This window comes from Lithobates pipiens, unplaced genomic scaffold (assembly GCF_037356315.1).
Source record: "Lithobates pipiens isolate NorthernLeopardFrog02 unplaced genomic scaffold, aLitPip1_a1.2 Scaffold_18, whole genome shotgun sequence".
In the NCBI taxonomy this organism is placed as follows: Eukaryota; Metazoa; Chordata; class Amphibia; order Anura; family Ranidae; genus Lithobates; species Lithobates pipiens.
In genome coordinates, this window is record NW_027507758.1 from 297819874 (window position 1) to 297838677 (window position 18804).

The following is an 18804-nucleotide window of genomic DNA, read 5'->3' on the forward strand; positions in this document are numbered from 1 at the left end:
GGGGGGCGGCTATGTCCCTTATGATTAGTACAGTAACAGCTTCTTGACAGGATCACTTGTGTGGCTTCGGACTAGGATCCAAACATGGCCGAGCTTATTGCCAATGAGCCCCTAGAGATAGCCCCTGTTCCACGATCCAGCTGCCCAAAGCCCCTGTTCTCTCCCTTGCCTCTCCCTGGCATCAGAAGTGTGGGCACCAGACTGTGACAGCTTGCCACGTCACAGCCGGGTGCATGCTGCGCCTCCTCAATGGCCGGGCAATCTTCTGGGACCTGTGACGTGTCAAGGAAGATTGCAGGGAGATAAGGGGAGAGGAGGACTTTTGCTTGAGTTGCCTAGGCGGCACCATGAGCGGAAGTGGGGGCTGGGTACCTGTCAAAACTAGGCACCCACTTCCCCTAAAAAAAAAAAAAATTACATGCCAAATGTGGCATGTTAGGAATCCACTTTTGGGTGGAACTCCCCTTTAAAGCAGGACTTCCCCTGATGGAAAGAGTTGCGCTTTAATTTTGATTCTACAGGTATGGAGTGAAGGGAATTCTCCTCAATGGGAGACTGCAAACAAGCATTCCCTGCTACATCCAATTCAAACGTACTGTGGTTATATGAGCTGACTTAAGTGTTTTCAGCTCTAATAAGACATACGAGCTGTGACATTCTCAACCCAGCCCCGAATTCACTTCATTCATCCATTACCCATATCAAAGCAAAACAAAACCTCTTCGTATTAATCACTCACCTCACGTAAATTCATCCCAAGCATTATTATACTAAACAGACAACCACATAATCGTGATGCGCACGGAAGCCGACATGTGTTGGTTGGCAAACGGATACCTGACAATGTCAAAAGAGCTGATTGGTCAATATTCTAGTAAACCGGGACACATATGGATAGAAGCACAACGAGGCTCGGAACGCGGAAGTGACTAGAGGGCACTAAGGAGACAGGACCATGAGAATAAGAGAAACACGGAGAACGAACACAGTGAGGACAGAGCGGGGGGATTAATAGTACAATTTGCAGCCTTGGATATTGTAATGTGGCACTTCTTTTCTTGGAACTTATGTTTTATGTGAAAAACTTGACTAAGGCCTCAGTGTATTCACCTACAGCTGCCGGGGTAGCTTAATACTAATGGGCACATTATTCACATGATGTGTTCTTCATAGAAACTGACATTTGCCCGTTGAATATTTGGAACTAAATAGCACCGTTTTATAGATTGCACTGAAAATGCTCAGTATGGCATGTAGTAGATGTTTGTGGAGGACTGCTGGTTTATATAAGAGACCAATTAGAATAATAACACCTGGGAAGGACAGAGGCATCCATGTGTCATCTGTAAGAAACACCATCATGCCAGCCTGGGTGATCGACAAATACGGGGCGAATGATGTCCTGCGCTTCAATGAAAATACGCTTTTCCCTGGCATCTATTATCCCAATGAAGTCATCATCCAGGTCCATGCTGCAAGTATCAACCCCATCGATGTCAATATGAGAAGTGAGTATGGATTTATGCATCGTCAGTTCTAGTTTACTATGATCAGTGCTGGACACCATACACTAAGGATGTGCAGAAAGCTGGAGTATTCAGTCTAGATTCCGATTGGCTGCAAAGGACTGCCCCGGATGGTTTACTTATTGGGTGCAGTCATAAAACATTCTGATCATTTGTATATTCCATAAAGGAATGAGAACATAAAGTGAGAATTATTTATGAAAGCCGTGTCCTAATTCACCAGGTGCTTAATTCTCACAGTACAATACAGTTTGCTTGTGCAGTCAACTTAAAATGCAACTAAAGGCAAAACTTTTCTTTTCGTTTTGGATAGAATGGAGATGGATTAGAACACCTGTCAGTTATTCTTGCTGTCTGCGCCACTGTTCGGGAGATTCAAACTTTCTACATTTGTCCTGTTTATCATTGAAAGTAAAAGAAAATACCAAACCGTGGGTTGTCCCCAGATAATTATTAGAGGGGAATTCGTCCAATGGGGTCACTAGTTCTGGTGTCCTGGGGTCCCCAAGGGATTCCCTTAATTTGCAGGGGCTTCCTGTTTTGGCTATGGGACAGGAAGTGAAGGGAAATCTCCCCAATGGGGCAAAAAAGAAACTGACAGGGATTATAACCCTCCCTATCCAAAATTATTTGCATTGTTGATTTCATTGGGATGTCATTAAACTGAAGACTAGGGATGAGCTCAGGCGTGTTTGCATGGAACACGTGCAGAGCCCGCCAAGAAGTTGACGCAGCGCTGCGCTAATCACAGGCAGTGAGACATTATCCCGATGTGCGGCTGCAGAGATCGGGCAATGTCTCACTGCCTGTGATTAGCGCAGCGCTGCGCCGACTTCCTGGCGGGGTCTGCACGTGTTCCATGCGAACACGCCTGAGCTCATCTCTACTGAAGTCTATGCAAGTCGCAATGAAATCTGCACTCTTTCAAAGTTACTGTGACACGATTTTCAGCAATTTGAAAGGTTCTATTGCTGACAATGGGGTGCGACTTTTCATGCGATTGAAACTCCCAAATTGCATGATAAACCGCACTGGTGTAAGCAGGGGGCAAAGACTTCCAGAAACTGATATAAGCACACTCCTAAACAATACAATTCATCTTTATTCAGTCAGCACCCCATAGTAGTTGGTAGATCTAAGGGCTCATTCAGATAGTCGTACATGGCCCAGATCAGTGTATTTCTGCAGTGGGTACAGCCAAGTGTTTGCGATCAGCTGCAGATGCTCAGCCAGTACAAATCAATAACTAGGGATGAGCTCAGGTGTGTTCGAATGGTCCACGTGCAGCACCCACCAGAAAGTCGGCGCAGCGCTGCGCTAATCATAGGCAGTGAGACATTGCCCGATCTCTGCAGCCGCACATCGGGGCAATGTCTCACTGCCAGTGATTAGCGCAGCGCTGCGCCGACTTCCTGACGGGCTCTGCACGTGGACCATGCGAATACGCCTGAGCTCATCCTTATCAATAACAGGCTGTCCATGTATAATCGTGCATGGAGCCAGCGATTACCTGCAGTTAGGAACAGATGAGTGGCTCTGCATACAAAGCCACTCATCTCTACCCATGTCACTGCCAATGTCAGCCCTCCATTTATTTGTACGGAATTCTTATGAGCAGTTTAGCTTATACACCTGGCCACATCTCATGCAAAAACATGATGATCTGGGCAGTGTGCAGCCATGTAAATTAAGCAGCTCATCAATGAGTTTATTCTTTAAAAGAGAAGTATGGGAATCAATGTTTTTCCCATAATCATACTTACCTAGGTCCCCAGGCATCTCTGCACTGAGAACCGAGCCATCCAACACTGCCAATGGCTTGGATCCCCAACTGGAGAGCCGCTGCCTGTCAATCAGCAGCTCTCCTGCTCCTGCTCTGCTCTGCTCCTCCACACTCATTGGATTGATGAGCTGTGGAGGGGCGGGGAGCTGAGACAGCCATCAGTTCAGGCACCTGGCAGATCCAGACTCCCAGAGTCGGGATAACATGGTGGCTGGACTGATCTGTGTGACGTCAGCAGAGAGTAGACTTCAGTCACAGGAGTGCAAAATGTAATTACACTCCTGTGACCCATAGGAGAAGCCCAGCCAAACAAGCTCAGGCTGAACTTTTTCTTTTTAAAAGCTTGAAAAATTTCACGCCCCTGTGAAAAACAATGGCACCTAAAATTCTTCATAAATTGTACTTTAACCACTTGCTTACTGGGCACTTAAACACCCTTCCTGCCCAGACCAATTTTCAGCTTTCGGTGCTCTCACATTTTGAATGACAATTACTCAGTAATGCCAAACTGTACCCAAATGAATTTTTTGTCCTTTTTTACCCACAAATAGAGCTTTCTTTTGGTGGTATTTGATCACCTCTGGGGTTTTTATTTTTTGCGCTATAAATGAAAAAAGACCGTAAATTTTGAAAAAAAAAACGCATATTTCTTTGTTTCTGTGACAAAATTATGCAGATTATTAATTTTTCTTCATAAATTTTGGCCACAATTTATACTGCTACATATCTTTGGTAAAAATAACCCAAATTAGTGGATATTATTTGGTCTTTGTAAAAGTTAGAGAGTCTACAAGCTGTGGTGCGATTCATACAAAATTGATCACATCTGATGTACTGGTGGCCTATCTCATTTCTTTCGACCCGAACGTCAGGAAAGTACAAATACCCCCCAAATGACCCCTTTTTGGAAAGTAGACATTCCAAGGTATTTAGTAAGAGGCATGGTGAGCTTTTTGATATTGTCATTGTTTTTCCCACAATTCTTTGCAAATTTAAGATATATAAATATATATTTTTTTCCCACAAAATTGTCATTGTAATAGGTTATTTCTCTCACATGGCACGTGTATACCACAAATGACACCCCCAAAAAAATTCTGCTACTCCTCCTGAGTATTACAATACCACATGTGTGGGACTTTTTCACAGCCTGGCCACATAGAGAGGCTCAACATGCAGGGAGCGCCATCATGTGTTCTAGGAGCATAAATTACACATCTAACTTGTTGACTACCTATTACACTTTTGAAGGCCCTGGAGCACCAGGATAATGACACGTGACACTGATGACACTTATATGTGGCACTGATGACAGATGGCACTAATATGTGGCACTGATGACAGATGGCACTAATACGTGGCACCGATGACACGTGACACTGATGACAGATGGCACTGATAAGTGGCATTGATGACATGTGACACTGACGACAGATGGCACGGGACACTGACAGGTGGCACTGATGACAAATGGCACTGATATGTGGCACTGATGACAGATGGCACTATGTGGCACTGATGACAGATGGCACTGATTACAGATGGCACTGGGGACAACTGGCACTGACAACAGGTGGCACTGGGGACAGGTGGCACTGGGGGAGGATGGCACTTCTTTTTTTTTCTTTTTACTACTTACGGCCACTGCAGCCGTTCATCTGTCCCTTCTCACACACTGTCTGTGTGAGGAGGGAGAGCGGCGCTGAGAGATGATCTCATATGTTTACATATGAGATCATCTCTCATTGGATAGGCCGATCACGCTGTAAATGGCCGCTGTGATTGGCCGTTTACAGCGATCTGTGACTGGCTGTGTCCGAGGGACACGGCCAGCACAGAACGTCCCCGATGCGCACTTGCTCGCGTGAGCGCGCATTGTGGAAGTAAACCGGAGGCCGTCCAGGGACGGCCTCCTGGCAGTTAGCGTCCGCTCTGTAGCCGTCTATCGGCTATAGGGCGGGCGCGAACGGTTAAAGAGAAAGTAAACCCATCAGGGTTTTACTTCCTCTTTGTTTCCCTGCAAAGGTAAAGCATAATGGGCTACTATGCATCGCATAGTAGCCCATTATGTGTCACCTGACACAGGAGCCAGTGATATCACCACTGTCCCCTCTTCCATGAAGCGCCCACCTTCCTTCCGGGTATCACTGCTCCGGCATTGTGATTGTCCGGAGCCGCAAGGACGTCACTCCTGCACCTGACGTCACTCCTGCATGATCACCGTTGGCAACGGCACGCTCAGTGCGCCTGTGGGCCACTGCCTACTATCTACTAAACCGTGTAGGTTTAGGAGATATTTCTGGCACCTACAGGTAAGCCTTAATCTAGGCCTAAAAGTGGTTTGTAAGGGTTTACAGCTCTCACTCTGATGGTCACAGAAATACTGCCACATGTGTAGCACAATTTGTTTACATACAAATGTGCACCCTACACTGTTGGATTTGGGCATGTATGGGGGGGGGGGGGGGGGGGGGGGTGCTTTTTAATTTTAGTTTTTTTTCTGGTAAGCCCCCAATTATCTTTCAAGCCCTCCATTACAACAGTAGCCAGAGAATGACAGCTGTGATGTAAAGGGAAGAAAGGGGGGAGGGGGAGAATGGGGCGTACCTCCAGAGCTTGTAAAAGTGATCAGCACAACCCAGATCACTTTAACCTAAAAGTCTTTCACCTGCCTTAAAAATGAATGGTACATTCATGGCTGCAGCTGTGAACTTGTTTAACCCATTGAATACCGGGACAGTTATAAATTTACCTTAGCAGACAAGAGGGGTTAATAAAGTCTATCAAGTATATCTAAAGCAAAGGGTGTTTCCTGGTGCCTCCATGGCAGCATACCTGTGACAAGCTCCGCTTTGGCTCCTTCCTTAGTACCAGTGAGTATTACAAAAGAAAAGGATTAGTGCACTCCCAGCATTCTCTTTTTTTTTTTTTTCCCCTCATAGTCAGTGAATGGTGGTCGAACGTCTCTTACCTAGTCGGCAGCTTCCAGCTGGGTTCAAGCCTCTCCTAGGTGCAGTCCCTATCCTTGGGCAGCTAAATGTGCTGAAAAGATAGGGAGTCCCTTCTGTGGATCTTTTGGGACAGCAGTTGTCTCTTAACTGAGAGCTACTATCTGCATTTATATACTGGCATTTGCTGAAGCCTGCAGCAGAGAAAGCCGCTATATATCGATTTTTCACTTGGCCTTCCATTTCTCCCTCCTGTCATTCATTCTCTCTCGCTTTCCTTTCTTTGCTTTCCTCTCCCACCACTTTCACCTCCTTGTGATATTGTACCTTCATTGTTGGTTACTATAGTGGGCAGCTCGCACCTCGCACCGGCTTTTCTGAGTCCCTCAGCGTCTTCCTGCCTAAACTGCGCATGTCCACATGTCAGGAGCCAGCTCAGTTGGCCGAGCTGAGTTGGGCGCGCTGCATAGTTCCTAGTGCTGCCAGCCACGCATGCATGGTCTGGCCTAAGGTCGTGGTGGCTAATCTTGAATAAGGGCAAATTTTACATTTTTTGCCCTTGTTTGTCAATCATTTTTTAGAGGGTTGTATCTTCCACAAGATGTCCCTCCCCTCTCCATTGTTTATTACTTGGGGCTTTCAGCATGGTAGCCTGTTATCTGGAAAGGTTGCCTATGCGTCGAACCCCTGGAGGGGACCCTGTTTTTTGCCAGCAGTAAATGTCATTTCTTTCTTTCTTTTTCTTTATTGAGGAATACCGTTTCCTTGCTCCAGCTGAAATACCAGTTGCTAACTCCTTTTAGCTTTCTCTAGCTGCTTTTTCTGTCTGTTGCCTAAAATAAGCAGTATGCCACCGTCTAGTGCATTCTATGCATTAAGATCAAAAGCCTTCTGTGTGCAGCAGCCACCCCAGCACCCCTAATAATTACCTGAGCCCCATCTCTGTCCAGCTCCCACTGCTGTCAGTCAGTTAGCCAATCAGGAGATAGAGGGGAAGGAGCTGAACCACTGGTCCGTGTTTGAATAGACGCACAGCTATGGCTCGGCTTTGGTGCCCCCATAACAAGCTACTTGCTGTGGGGGCACTCAACAGGAGGGAGGGGCCAGGATCACAGAACAGGGACCTGAGAAGAGGAGGATCTGGGCTGCTCTGTGCACAGAGGAGGTAAGTATAACATGTATGTGTGTGTGTTTTTATTTTATTTTTTTATTTTTTTTCAGGTTTATAATCACTTAAGGTAAAAAAAAAAACCTTATACTTTTAGAACCACTTTTAATAAAGTTAGTGTAAGTACCTAAATATATTTGTATATTAGCTTCCAGTAGTCTTATATACAACTGAATCTGGGGTGGGGGATGGGGAATAGACAACAGTGATGACCAGTCAGGCTCTACTGCATGAGTGCTCAACCTGTGGCCCTCCAGCTGTTGTGGAGCTGCACGTCCCACGAGGAACTGCAAGGCTAACAGTTACAAGCATGACTCCCAAAGGCAGAGCTTGATGGGAAGTGTAGTTCTGCAACAGCTGGAGGGCCACAGGCTGAGCAACCATGCCCTACTTCTCCCATCTGTGTAACATTGAGCACTGACTGGACAATAAAGCATTAGCACACTTATAAGATCATTAGTCTGTTCACTCTGTCCTCTTCAATTGTCAGCATGCTCTGTTTACAAGTGTGCTTGTAACAGAGCCTGTTTGGCTACTGGAACTAGTTTCCCTCTCTTAAGCCAGCCATGGGTAGGTTCGAATCTTGGCCGGCACAGCAGGGACTGGCCGAGATTTGCTCCATGTGCAGGCGGATTGTACCCAAGTCGTTCCATTGACTGACTTGGGTACAACCAGCATGTTGGATTTTTTTAGGATGCAGTTGCTGACAGCGGCTACAACCCCTATCCGCAATCACTGTGTTCTCCCACCAAGGAATCATACAATTTCCTGTGGTTGCAGGAAAGAACATTGCATAATCTATGGCCTGCTTTAGTCTCAACACTGCTGTAAAATGCTGTGAACAAGGCTTATTGCTGAAACTAGCCTGCTGCTGACTGTACTCACTGTGAATGCTTTACAATAAATACGCTTGATGTTTTGGAGCTGCTGGTTGCTTTTTCTTGATTGATTTTCTATTGGTGTGTGGGAGAACACCTCCGTTTGGACACCCTGACTACAGACTTCCAAAGTAAGACTTTGTTTTCCACTGGTCTGAGCCATACAACCTTTGATTGAACTGCTGTAAAGAACACGGATTACTGAAGGCTAGACTCAAGACTAATTAAGCTGCTGTCCCTATTTGCAATTAAACAAAATTAAATTATGCATAGTAAACACATTACTTGGTTTTGATAGCCACTTGGCATTCGGCATTAAAGTGACCAATGCTATTATTCTTTCTATGCTATCTATAACAGTACTTGCACATACCGTAGAAGCTTTTATCAGGTCTTTAGTATTCCTCCTCTCATATCAAACCTCACTAGTAATACCTAGATTAGGGAAGTTTAACTAAGACTGTGAGAAGCCTGGGGCACCTTAAAGAGGAACTGCAGTCTGCTCACATAATTTGTAATAAAAACATCTTTGCCATTCTGAAGCTTCCCTCCAACCACTTTGCATATTATTTTATATATAATGTGATTCTGTACTTGCCAAATATGCTGCAGAAATCTCCCTCCACTGAGTCTGGCTGCAGTCATTTTAACTGTGGGCAGCTGAAGCTGCTGCATGTTCACTTCCTGGATTTACACAGACACACAGAGGCACACCTGCAGTCCTTCAGCTCTCATTGGCTCTCTTATGACTCACCCCCCCCCTCCCTTCCTGGCAAACTCTCAGGAGAGTGGGAGAGAGAGCTGTGCATTATGTCATAAGCCTAGGTTAATGACCAGACAAACAGGAAGTGGGCTGTATATGGTATTTACTGGCAGAAAAAATGTTTTACTATCCAAAGGTAAAACAAGGGAAGAATATTTAATAGATGGATAATGAATGAAGGTTCGCTTTAAGGGAAGCAATGACGTGTAGTGTGCCATGGTAGGTGTGGCCTAGTTTCACTAATAGTGGGAGGAGCTATATACACAATACGCATATATCGCAGTCCTTCAGTACCCATAAAACATTTTAATTACTGTATCACAAGCTAGAGTCTTACAGATATAACTCTAAGCTTAGCACTTTGAATCGGGAAACCTAAAAAAAAATAGCTGCAGCAAAGAGCAAACTTAAATATGGATCTGACACATGCTATAAGCTATTGCAAAAATATTTATTCATTTTAAAGGACATACATACATATATATACCATTCCAGTGCAAGAAGCCCCTGCTCGCTCGTTCCCTCCCCATCATATTGGCTCACCCTTCCTCCTGACCTATAGCCCACCTAAACCCCTTTAGCACCGGACACTTTCCTGGGACTAATGGCGGCTAAAGCCTCGTACACATGGTATGAAAATTAGAAGGGGCTTGTAGTTTCTCAGACTGTTGTCTGAAATTCTTACCATTAGTACGCTCCTTTCAACAATTGTTTTCCAATTTTCAGTCAACAAATGTTGGATGACAGGCTAGTAAATTTTTGTCAAACGATGGCTCCACATCAGATTTTAGGATGGTCAGTCCACAAATCCGTCACACAAAAGTTGAAAATACAAACACGCATGCTCAGAATCAATGCTCAAAGCAATTAGCAGAAAGGTCCCAAAGGGTGGTGCTCAAGAGCTGAAATTCCTCGTAGTATGTCACTACATTTGTGTTTGTAATGTTTGTATGCAAGACAAGATCCTGGCACACTCCATCTTGACAAAAATCAGATCCTCGGTGTACGATTACAAAAAGTCTCTTGGAGATATACAATGTAATAGCAGCTTGTAGTGTGTATAAAAGTGACCACTGCACAAATAACACAGCTGATAAATGTATAGCTTAGATTAGGCTCAGTCCATAGTCCTATAGGACTGACACACTATATCTGGGTCCTTGGTGAGATCTATGCTAATCCACTGGTAATCATTTGTATCAAGCTCCACATCCCTAATTGTAGTAGGTCCAGCCTGCATGGAAATGCTGGCTCAATGTAAAGCTCCAATGTGCAGCTGATGTGACCAATACTGTAATGCAGGGGTCTCAAACTGGCGGCCCTCCACCTGTTGCAAAACTACAAGCCCCATGAGGCATTGCAAGGCTGACAGTTACAAGTACAACTCCCACAGGGAGAGGCATGATAGGACTTGTAGTTTTGCAACAGCTGGAGGGCCAACAGTTTGAGACCCCTGCTGTAATGGCTAGTGGATGGACAATAATGAAGGATAGTATGCAATCTCTCATCACTGGCAGTCCATATCCATTATTCCTCCAACTTTATATCTCCAAGAGCCTTTTATCCATCATTAGTCCCAGCAAGGTGTCCTTTTTCAAAATAGGCTCTGGGTTTATTTTAGGGGGAATTTTAGAGGGGTTTAGGGGGATATAGTTCAGGAGGGAGGGAGAGCCAATATCATGGGGAGGGGATGAGTGAGGGGGACTTCTTAGAGGGGATTTTCCCTGGCATATACATAACTTTTTCAGCAAAGAGCTCCTGATGTTAAATTTTTCTGGATTTCGGGCATGGCCTAAACGGACCGAGTTAAATATAATCCACCTAGTATCTGAACAGTCAGATTATGTGCCTCCCTTTTATTTAGTGGTCATTGTGTGTGCCCTTCTTACATTGGTGGTCAGTGCCTGTGCCCTCCTTAAATTGGTAGTCTGTCTGTGCCTCTCTTACATTAGTGTATTGTGTTTCTTTCACATTGGTGGTCCATGTCTGTGAGTGTCACTCGCTGAAGGGACATCCTAAGCCAGCCTCAGCCCACTCACCACTAGAACTACACTACACAGCGCCACTGAGGCCCGTATCAGGAGGGTGGGACAAGAGCAGCTGTGAAAAATCTGTTTTGGTTTCAAAAGCAAGATCTGCAGTGCCTTTGTACAGAAAGAATGTCCAGATATTAATATTTTTAATATCTTAAAATAATTGTATTGTAACTGGAATAAAAGAGTTGTGGGGTTGTTGTTGTTTTTTTTTTTTTTTTTCTTGCTTACCCCTTTTTATCTTTTTAAAATGGAAACAAAATTATGTTTTGAAGATTAGATTAACAAGTTTGTCCACTCAAAACAATATATGCATCACTTCAGTATTGTAATTTAGTGTCAAAATGAATGGCAAAAATCAGTAGGCCTATAGCTGAAATGTAAACATTTTGTTTTGGTCCTGATGTGTATGTGATGAATGTTTTGTACCTTCCTGTTTACATATAAAAAACAATTTTTCCATTTGAGACAAACCAATGTTATAGCTGAAATTGTAAAAGGAGTAGCCATGTAGGCAGTATAGCTAAGCTTTGGTAAATTTTCTGTTAGTTGTAATTGAATGATATGTTCCTTTGCTGATCACATGATTTGCAGACCGTTGAATTCAGTAAATGTCGATGTCGGTGAGTAACCAAATATACATATTTTACAGATGGTTATGGAGCTGCTAGCCTAAGTATGACTCGTGATCCTCTGAAAATGAGAGGGTCGGGCAGCGAGTTCCCTATAATTCTAGGAAGAGATGTTTCCGGAGTTGTAATGGAGTGTGGACTTGCGGTGAACTACTTTAAACCTGGAGATAAGGTAAGTTTTCGTTTAAAAAAAAAAAAAAAAAAAAAAAAAAAGCTTTGTTAGATTTATAGCTCTTCAGGTGTACCACTGCATAGTCAAAAATCATATCTACAAACCTGGAACTCCTGCATGTTGTTTTTTTTTTTTTTTTTTTTTTTTTTTTTTTTTTAGCAGCTGAATTATTTTTCTATCCTTGTCACATGGTCTCCCAATAGTATCACAATCAATAATTGTTTATTGTAAATACATGCAATCTGTGTAACGAGTCAGATTTATTTTGTTTGAAGATCAGTCATGGCAGAGCAATGGACATTCTCAATTGTGCTGTAGACTGAACAAAGAGTAGCCCATGTGGTGGGGACCTACTTGATAATTAAGTGGTTTGGACACTTGACCAAAGACTTTTTCAGTAGTATTTAAAGCGGAGATCTGCCCACCGCTGCAAAAATGAAAAGCCAGCAGCTTTCTTTTTTTTTTTTTTTTTTCGTCATTAATGTACACACAGCACCCCATATTGACAGAAAACACAGAATTGTTGACATTTTTGCAGATTTATTAAAAAAAGAAAAACTGAAATATCACCTGGTCCTAAGTATTCAGACCCTTTGCTGTGACACTCATATATTTAACTCAGGTGCTGCCCATTTCTTCTGATCATCCTTGAGATTGTCCTACACCTTCATTTGAGTCCAGCTGTGTTCGATTATAATGATTGGACTTGATTAGGAAAGCCACACACCTGTCTATATAAGACTTACAGCTCACAGTGCATGTCAGAGCAAATGAGAATCATGAGGTCAAAGGAACTGCCTGAAGAGCTCAGAGACAGAATTGTGGCAAGGCATAGATCTGGCCAAGGTTACACAAATTCTGCTGCACTTCCTAAGAGCACAGTGGCCTTCATAATCCTTGACAGGAAGATGCTTGGGATGACCAGAACCCTTCCTGGAGCTGGCCATCCGGCCAAACTAAGATATTGGGGGAGAAAAGCCTTGATGAGAGAAGTAAAGAAGAAGGGAGATGGGAGAAAGTTGTAGAAAGTCAACCATCATTGCAGCCCTCCACCAGTTGGGGCTTTATGGCAGAGTAATTTAAGCGGTAATATTCCCCCTTTTCAAGTTAAGGCGCACTCTACCGGGGCGGTTAGTGCTTCTTGGGCAGTGCGTCACCAGGCATCCATGGCTCAGGTATGAGGCTATCGCCTTCGGGCGCAGTTTGCTGCAGGCAGCAGTATAAGTCCTCAAGTCTGGGGGTACCCTGCGGGTTGTGTCTCCCTCTCCTCAAGTAGCATTGCTATGGGACATCCCATTAAGTAATTACTTAAGGCTCTGTGTCCCATGATGTACGATAAAGAAAATAGGATTTTTTATTACAGCTTACCTCTAAAATCCTTTTCTTGGAGTACATCATGGGACACAGCGGTCCCACCCCTTTTTTCTGGGGTATATGTATACGTATATTGCTTTGCTACAAAAACTGAGTTACTCCTGGTAGGAGGAGGGGTTATATAGGGAGGCAACTTCCTGTTTAGGGTGTGCTAGTGTAATTACTTAAGACTCTGTGTCCCATGATGTACTCCAAGAAAAGGATTTTACAGGTAAGCTGTAATAAGGGTGGGGTAAGGTTTGAAACTTGAATTGTTGCTTTTCGAAATGAGCTGTTTTTCTAAAAAAAGACAATCAATATGTGTTGTCTGTACTCAATTTGGAGACCGATGGGTCAGATGCTGTATTTCCTTCACAATTACTTTGTTTGGCAGATACAGAATATAACAGAAGGGAAGAGAAAATGAGGTGTTGTACTTCAGATCTAATCATCACAACGAGTAGGGGTTGACCATACATAAGTCTGGCATTTTTTCCACATGCATGTAACTGTAATATTTATTAAAAAAAAAAATTCAGATTCTGCATTGACCGTGTGTCAACTGACTCATTTAGATCTAAAGTTTGTATGAGTGTAAGGCCATGATGTAAATGTCTCTCTTGTCCCTTTGGGCTAATTTTATACTTGCTTCAGCTTCAACACAATTAAAGCGCCTACTGCTTCAACATGCTTTTATAATGTGTTTTTGAGGTTTTTTCGGTAGTTTCTCGCTGAAGTTTTAGTAATGCTTCGGTAATGCTCTTTTGAAGCTCTGTTAAAGCTTGGTCAGGTGCACTGTGTGTGTGTGGATATCTCATACCTGCAGTTTCTCCGAAGCAAAGCTAAAGCTGAATTAAAGTCTTTCAAAAGCTTTAGGTACTTCAAGTGAGCTTTGCCATAGTCTTCTATGGGGGCTTTGAAAGCTCTTTGAAGCACCACTAAGGGCTCATTTAAACTTGCTTTGGCTTTAACACACATTAATGGCTAGTTTACACTTGCTTCAAAATAAGGCTTCAGACAGGCTTTGTTAAAGCTCTCTGAATGCCCGTAACTAAATAAAATGGTTGGCTTACAGTCCTGTTTACACCTGCTTTTGCTTTGCTTTTGGCTTTGCTTCAAAAATTACACCCCATGTAGCTTTAGTGGTGCTTCACAGCCTCCATAGAAGTCTATGGCAAAGCGTGCTTGAAGCCCCACAAAGCCTCACCGAAGCTCCACCAAAGCCTCGTCGAAGCACCAAGCAAAGGCAAGGTGTAAACAGGACTGTAAGCTAACCGTTTTATTTGGGCTGCATTCACACCTGAGCATTTTTTTTTTTCAGGAGTAAAGTCCAGCGTTTTTTACCGTGATCAGGTCAAAGGGTCATGAATGTAAAAAGCAGAAAAATGCCTGTAATCTGCCCAAAAAGAAGCTCATGTACTTTTTTGAGCTTCAGGCGACAGAACGCTCAGATGTGAACAAGGGCTATTTTAAATTAAACGCTCAGGTGTGAATGCAGCCTTAGTGACAGAAGCTTTGACTGGCATTCAGAGATTAACAAAGCCTGTATGAAGCCTTGTTTTGAAGCAAGTGTAAACTAGCCCTTGCCGTGATCATTGTAGAACCTGCTTGACTTTATACCAGGTGGCTGTTTCAATTGGTCCTGCTTTATCCTCAATATATTCATGATATGTAAGATCCACTGCTGCTGGCATTCTAATCCTGCTGAACCCTTTATAGGAATTTCATCACATTTCCTTACATTATTATACATGACTGAGTAGAATGAAAATATATAAACTTTGCATATTTGTATAATTTTGGTACAAATATATATTCAGTTGATCCACATGAATGAATAAAAATAAAAAAAATAAGGTGTGTGTGTGTGTGTGTGTGTGTGTATATGTATGTGTATGTGATATATATATTCATATAAAATTATTTATTTATTTTTTTCATTGTTTTGACAGGTCTGGGCAGCAGTCCCTCCATGGAAGCAAGGCACTTTTGCAGAATTTGTTGTTGCAAATGCCAGTGAGGTAAATATGTCAAAGTTCATTGTGGAAGGTTTAAACATTGGGTTATATGCATCTTTGTATAGCAGCAAATAGAAGCCTGATTATATAAAAAAAAAAAGGGGGGGGAATTATTTTTATTTTTTTTTTAACCCATGGTCATCAACCAGGTCTCATATTTTATTATCCGAAAAGGTTAACCCTGGAATCTGGTCTTTATGGGTAACAGCTCTGCCTTTTTTATTTTTCAAGGTTTTTTTTATAATTGGGTGTATCTATTGTTTTTTCCGGGTCACCTACATTAGAACTTAGGCCGCGTACACACGGGCGGACTGTTCGCCCAACTTTGTCCGCTGAACAGTGTTTCGGCGGACAGTCCGCTCGTGTGTGGGCTTCAGCGGACAGTTTCAGCGGACAGTCTGACGAACAAAGTTTTTCGGAATTTCCGTAAAACTGTCCGCTGAAACTTGGTTTGAGCGGACAGTCCGCCCGTGTGTAGGCTTGTTCGTCAAACTAAGTTCCGCGCATGCTCAGAAAGGATTTACACGGCGAAGGTTGCATTGCAGTGTATTGGACGTCGTATTTTTCGTCCCGTCGTACGTGCCATTCACGTCATCGCGCAAGTTTCAGCGGACTGTTCGTTCGTCGTGTGTGGTCAAGTCCGTCCATGCTAATTTTGAGCGGACTGTCCGCTCAAACTGTTTGACGAACAAAGTTGGGCGAACAGTCCCCGCGTGTGTACGCGGCCTTAGAGCTGTTTTTAATATGTTGTTTTACCTAGTGAAGGTTAGATGTTCAATGTTTGTATTTTTAGCCCAGGTTCACACTGACAGCAGGATTGAAATCGTGCAAGTTCAGCGATGTGATTCTGACTTCGGGGGCAATTTCAGAGGCATATGTGCGGGTTCCTGCAAAGATGTCCATACAAAATGCACCCCGTAGTCACCAAAAGTAGTACAGAAACTACTTTTGGGAATTGGTGCACTGCTGTCAAATGCAGCGTAACACCGATTCGAACGATGCCATTGCCAGCAATAGCCGCATGCCAAATCACATCAATGTGAACCTAGGCTAAATGTCTACCTTGAGTTCAAAAGTTATTTATGAATTTCAGATTCTGCTATTTTAATGAGATGTATGTAGTAAAAAATACAGTGCCTTTTAAAAGTATTTATACCCCTTGAAATTTTCCACATTTTGTCATGTTGCAGCCAAAAACATAAATGTGTTTTTATTTGATAAACCAACACAAAATGACACATAATTGTGAAGTGGAATGAAAATTGTATATTTTTTTTTTTCATTTTTTTTTTTTTATTTATTTTATTTTTTTTTACAAATAAATGCTGTATCTAAAAATCTAAAGTGTGGCATACATTTGTATTCAGCCCCCCTGAATAAATACTTTGTAGAAGCACCTTTCGCTGCACTTACAGCTGCAAGTCTTTTTGGGGATGTCTCTACCAACATCTGGAGAGTGAATTTTTTGCCCATTCTTCTTTGCAAAATAGCTCAAGCTCTGTCAGATTGGATTGAGAGCATCTGCGAACAGCAATTTTCTTGTCTTCCCACAGATTTGTAATTGGATTTAGGTTTGAACTTTGACTGGGCCATTCTAACACATGAATATTCTTTTTTCTAAACCATTCCATTGTAGCTCTGGCTGTATGTTTAGGGTCATTGTCCTGCTGGAAGGTGAACCTCTGCCCCAGTCACAAGAAAAGCATCTCCACAACATGATGCTGCCACCACCATGTCTGATGCTGGGGGTGATGTGCAGTGTTAGTTTTCTGCCACACATAGCATTTTTTTTCTTTTAGGCCAAAAAGTTAAATTTTGGCCTCATCTGACCAGAGCACCTTCTTCCACATGGCTTCTCACAAACTGCAAAAGGGACTTCTTATGGCTTTCTTTCAACAATGGCTCTCTTCTTGCCATTCTTCCATAAAGGCCCGATTTGTGGAGTGCACGACTAATAATTGTCATGTGGACAGATTCTTCCACCTGAGCTGTGGATCTCTGCAGCTCCTCTAGAGTCACCATGGGCCTTTTGGCTGCTTCTCTGATTAATGCTCTCCTTACCCGGCCTGTCACTTTAGGTGGACGGCCATGTCTTTGGAAGGTTTGCAGTTGTGCCATACACTTTTTTTTTTCCCATTTTCGAATGATGGATACAACAGTGCTCTGTGAGATGTTCAAAGCTTGGGATATATTTTTCTTTTATAACCTAACCATGCTTTAAACTTCTCCACAACTTTATCCTTGATCTGTCTGGTGTGTTCCTTGGCCTTCATGTTGTCTGTTAACTAAGGTTCTCTAACAACCCTCTGAGCGCTTCATAGAACAGCTGTATTTATACTGATATTAAATTACACACAGGTGGACTACATTTACTAATTAAGTGACTTCTGAAGCTAATTGGTTCCCCTAAAGTTTAGTTAGGGGTATCAGAGTCAAGGCAGCTGAATACAAATGCACGCAACAATTTTCAGATATTTATTTGTAAAAAATTTTGAAAACCATTTATAATTTTTCTTCCACTTTACAATTATTTGCCACTTTTGTGTCTATCACATAAATTCCCAATAAAATACATTTACGTTTTTTGGTTGTAACATGGAAAAATGTGAAAAATGTCAAGAGATATGAATACTTATTTTCAAGGCACTGTAAATTATCCTTCAAAAAATACGTTTTATTTATTATTTAGTTTTTTTCCCAGTTTACTGTTTCAGCTGTGTGAACTAGCACAGAGTAATTTAGCATAAATTCAGTTGCGTTTGATTTATGTTTTAGGTGTCCTTGAAGCCAAAGTCACTTAGTCATGCAGAAGCTGCTTCCTTGCCTTATGTTGCCCTCACAGCATGGGCTGCCCTTGTTAACAGCTGTGGTTTGAAAAAGGAAACCTGTCCAGGAAAACGGTGAGTGTCAGTCTACTTTTCCTGACATTTTCCTGACACCTCATCAATTTTCTCTTGCTTGGTTTTTATCCTGAGGTCAAACTGTTTAATGCAGGTTTTCTTTTGTATCTATACAGGTAGGTGAATAACGCAGAAGAATTTTCTTCCAGTATCATTACAATTTTTACGACTACTTTTTGTGGAAAAATTTAAAAAGTAAAATCTATCAAACCTACCGTATAGAAAAATGTGTTCTATACAGCACTGTTAATTTAGTCTTGGGTAAGATTTGATGGAACACTCGTGTCTAATAACATCAGAGCTTCATACTCTTTGCTCCTGTCATCAGCGGCCATTCTTCTTGTATTTTGATTCATGCAAAGCACAAAAATCATGACAAAGATGGCAATAACAGGGGGAGAAATCTAACTCCTGGGAGTTGATTTTGAAGTTTGCTGTGCCTTTTGCACTTTGCAGTAAAATTTTAAACCATATTATCCGTTCTCTTCAGTTCACTCTAGCCCTATATTGTGACCTGTATTATGGAGATGAAGGGATGCCAGGTGTTCTGTAGTCTTAACACACTTCCTATCCTAGGGTGACAGTGATGCTTCAATTAGCACGTGTTGTAACCCTAGGACAGAAATTTAG

The 18804-nt window shown here is 42.6% G+C and overlaps 2 protein-coding genes across 2 annotated transcripts in view; one reads left to right on the forward strand and one right to left on the reverse strand.

Moving 5' to 3' along the window:
- The window catches only part of QRSL1 (glutaminyl-tRNA amidotransferase subunit QRSL1), a 65253-nt gene extending 64387 nt beyond the window's left edge, over window positions 1-866 (reverse strand). The window contains exon 1 of the mRNA XM_077487169.1: window positions 740-866. Within this exon, the coding sequence (XP_077343295.1) occupies window positions 740-763 (24 nt within the window). The 5' untranslated portion in view covers window positions 764-866. The remainder of the gene's footprint in view (window positions 1-739) is intronic.
- A 48-nt stretch (window positions 867-914) lies between these two features.
- Window positions 915-18804, forward strand: part of RTN4IP1 (reticulon 4 interacting protein 1) — a 63315-nt gene continuing 45425 nt past the window's right edge. Inside the window, exons 1-4 of the mRNA XM_077487170.1 lie at window positions 915-1508; window positions 11752-11903; window positions 15209-15277; window positions 18050-18174. Of these exons, the coding sequence (XP_077343296.1) occupies window positions 1238-1508; window positions 11752-11903; window positions 15209-15277; window positions 18050-18174 (617 nt within the window). The 5' untranslated portion in view covers window positions 915-1237. The remainder of the gene's footprint in view (window positions 1509-11751; window positions 11904-15208; window positions 15278-18049; window positions 18175-18804) is intronic.